Consider the following 3,175-nt stretch of genomic DNA (forward strand, 5'->3'; position numbering starts at 1 on the left):
TCCGAAACCTTCATCTGAGAACCCCACCGCTATGCTTGCTACAGCTGACACCTCGTCCACTGATTGGTATATGGATTCAGGCGCGTCTACCCATATGACAAACCGATTTGAGAATCTTGATCAAGCGACGACATACAACGGCTCTGATCATGTTATCGTGGGGGACGGCAGAACAATACCAATAGCTCATTCCGGGTCTGGTATTCTTCCCACCCCCGATCGTAAGTTATTTCTAACCAATTTAATTCATACTCCAGAAATCTCTCACAACTTGATTTCTATTTCGAATTTGGTGTCTACGAATCAAATTTCTATTACATTTTCTCCTAACGATTATGTGTTTAAGGATTTACAGTCAAACAAAATCATTCTTCAAGGACCATGTAAGAATGGCCTGTACCCGCTCACAATTAGGAATGATCCAGTTCAACACTCGGCTATGACTGCTACTCAACGGGAAGGCATCAACTGGCATCAACGTTTAGGCCATCCTCATCTTCGGATTATTCAAACTATTGCTTCTATCAATCCTTTACTTCATATACCAAAATTCTTTAATTCTTGCGTTCATTGTAATGTCTGTAAGAGTCATAAGCTCCCTTTCGAGAAATCTATACACAGAACAATGAAACCGCTAGATCTCATTCATTCTGATGTATGGGGACCCTCTCCGGTCTCCTCACACAATGCTTTTCGCTACTACTTACTTTGTGTGGATGATTTTTCTAGATTCTGTTGGTTATTTCCTTTAGTATATAAATCTGATGCAACTCGAACTTTTATTGACTTTATCACTTTTATAGAACGGCAAACAGATCGAAAAATAAAAGCACTTAGAATAGATGGAGGCGGGGAATTCATAAACCACACGTTTAGAGCTTTCCTGCAATCCCAAGGCATACTTCATCAAACATCATGTCCATACACACCGGAGCAAAACGGTGTAGCAGAACGCAAACATCGACATATAATGGAAACCGCAAGAACACTTATCCAGACGGCATCCTTACCTCTCGAATTTTGGACAGATGCTGCATCTACTGCAGTCTATCTCATTAATCGCCTTCCTACTCCTAATACGAATAACATTGCTCCTCTAAAACTCATGTTTAATATTAATCATGAATATTCTCATTTCAGGACATTTGGGTGTGAGTGCTTTCCACTGCTACCACCGCAGTCCAGAAATAAACTGCAGCCGACAGCTGCCTCATGTATATTCATTGGATATGCACAACATCAAAAAGGATACAAATGCCTACACAGAGATACAAATCGGATTATTATATCTCGCAATGTTAAATTTATTGAAAATTCCTTTCCATTTGCACAAACTCATGCTTCACCATTATGTTCTGAACAGGAAATACCACCGTCTATTCTCATACCAGCATCAACAGTGCAACAACAATATGCTTCTCGTCCCAGCACTACACAACCACAGCCATCTCTCTCACCCAATCATAATTCTCAGTCCCACTCTGCCACCCGTAACATTACTTCAAGCTACCTACCAACTGAGAACATATCTCAACTTCCAGCTCCTCAACAACGCCACCCTATGATCACGCGGTTTCAAACCGGCTCACTCAAACCAACATCCAAACTGAACCTTCTGCACTCTACCGCTGCATCTGAAATCAGTTCAGATCCCACTACTTTCGCTGAAGCAAACAAACATCATGAGTGGCGCAAAGCCATGGCTGACGAATTTTTAGCTCTACAACAACAGGGCACATGGGAACTAATTCCGCAACCGGCAAAAGCTTCGATACTCAGTTGTAAATGGACTTTTCGAAAGAAATACAACTCCGACGGCTCCATAGCTAGATTTAAAGCCCGGCTGGTTGCGCAGGGAAACAGACAAGAGCTCGGCCTGGACTACGATGAAACCTTCAGTCCAGTAGCTAAGCTTCCAACAATTCGCATCATGTTCGCTGTGGCTCTTCACTTCGGATGGAAGGTACAGTAACTTGATGTTGCAAATGCCTTTCTTCATGACACGCTCAAGGAAACGGTGTACATGCGGCAACCCATCGGATTCGAAGACTCAATGCATCCAACTCATATCTGTAAACTTCGCAAAGCCATTTACGGGCTTAAACAAGCACCCAGGCAATGGCATACCACATTTACCGAGCATCTACTACGCATTGGATTTCAGCACAGTAAAGTCGACCCATCCCTGCTCACATTCACTCAGAACAGCAATCGCATTTTTCTTCTAGTCTACGTCGACTACATTTTAATCACAGGTTCAAGCGAACAAACCATTGCTGAACTTATCACCAAACTCAATGATCAGTTCCACATGAAATATCTGGGACAAGCAAAACATTTTATGGGGATAACTATATCCTCGGAACCAGCTAAGTATTTCTTATCTCAAAAATCATACGCTCAATCCATTCTAGCTCAAGCTAATCTTATCTCGTGCAAATCTCTTGCTAATCCCTCATGTACTAAGTTACAATCGCAATTGACGCAGGATCAGGAACTGACGGATCCAAATATCTATCGACGCATTACAGGTGCTCTACAATATCTCACGATCACGCGTCCGGATATAGCATACGCCGTCAACATTCTATCACAAAATATGCACAGTCCGAGCACTCAACACTCATACCTGCTCAAGCGACTTCTCAGATACATACAGGGAACGATCTCCTTCGGCCTACCTATCATAAAATCCAACCTGCATCTTCGATCCTTCTCCGACGCTGACTGGGCTGGAGATCCGCTGACACGCAAGTCCACATCAGGATACTGTACCTTTCTCGGAGCTAATCTGGTATCCTGGACCGTGAAAAAGCAGAAAACAGTCTCACGCTCGTCGACGGAATCGGAATACAGAGCGTTAGCTGCTGCTACCGCAGACATATTATGGCTCCAACGGCTGATTTCAGATTTCGGGATCACTTCTGCCGAGCCGACTCAATTATTTTGTGACAATACATCGGCCATTGCTCTTGCTCATAACCCGGTGTTTCATGCTCGAACAAAACACATTGAAATCGACCACAGATTTATTCGAGACAATATTCAGAACAACAATATACATCTACAACCTATAAGCACAATCGACCAAATTGCAGATATACTCACCAAACCGTTGTCCATGGCTCGATTCAAAATGCTAAGGGACAAACTAATGATCACGTTGGGATCATAA

At 42.9% G+C, this 3,175-nt stretch overlaps 1 protein-coding gene across 1 annotated transcript; it reads left to right on the forward strand.

The window, feature by feature from the left end:
• The first annotated feature begins 2,023 nt into the window (after positions 1-2,023).
• Positions 2,024-3,175, forward strand: LOC110095891 (uncharacterized mitochondrial protein AtMg00810-like). Its single transcript, XM_020821591.1, has one exon. The coding sequence runs from the start codon at positions 2,024-2,026 to the stop codon at positions 3,173-3,175; it is 1,152 nt and encodes a 383-aa protein (XP_020677250.1).

This window comes from Dendrobium catenatum, unplaced genomic scaffold (genome assembly GCF_001605985.2).
Source record: "Dendrobium catenatum unplaced genomic scaffold, ASM160598v2 fragScaff_scaffold_879, whole genome shotgun sequence".
Taxonomy (NCBI): Eukaryota; Viridiplantae; Streptophyta; class Magnoliopsida; order Asparagales; family Orchidaceae; genus Dendrobium; species Dendrobium catenatum.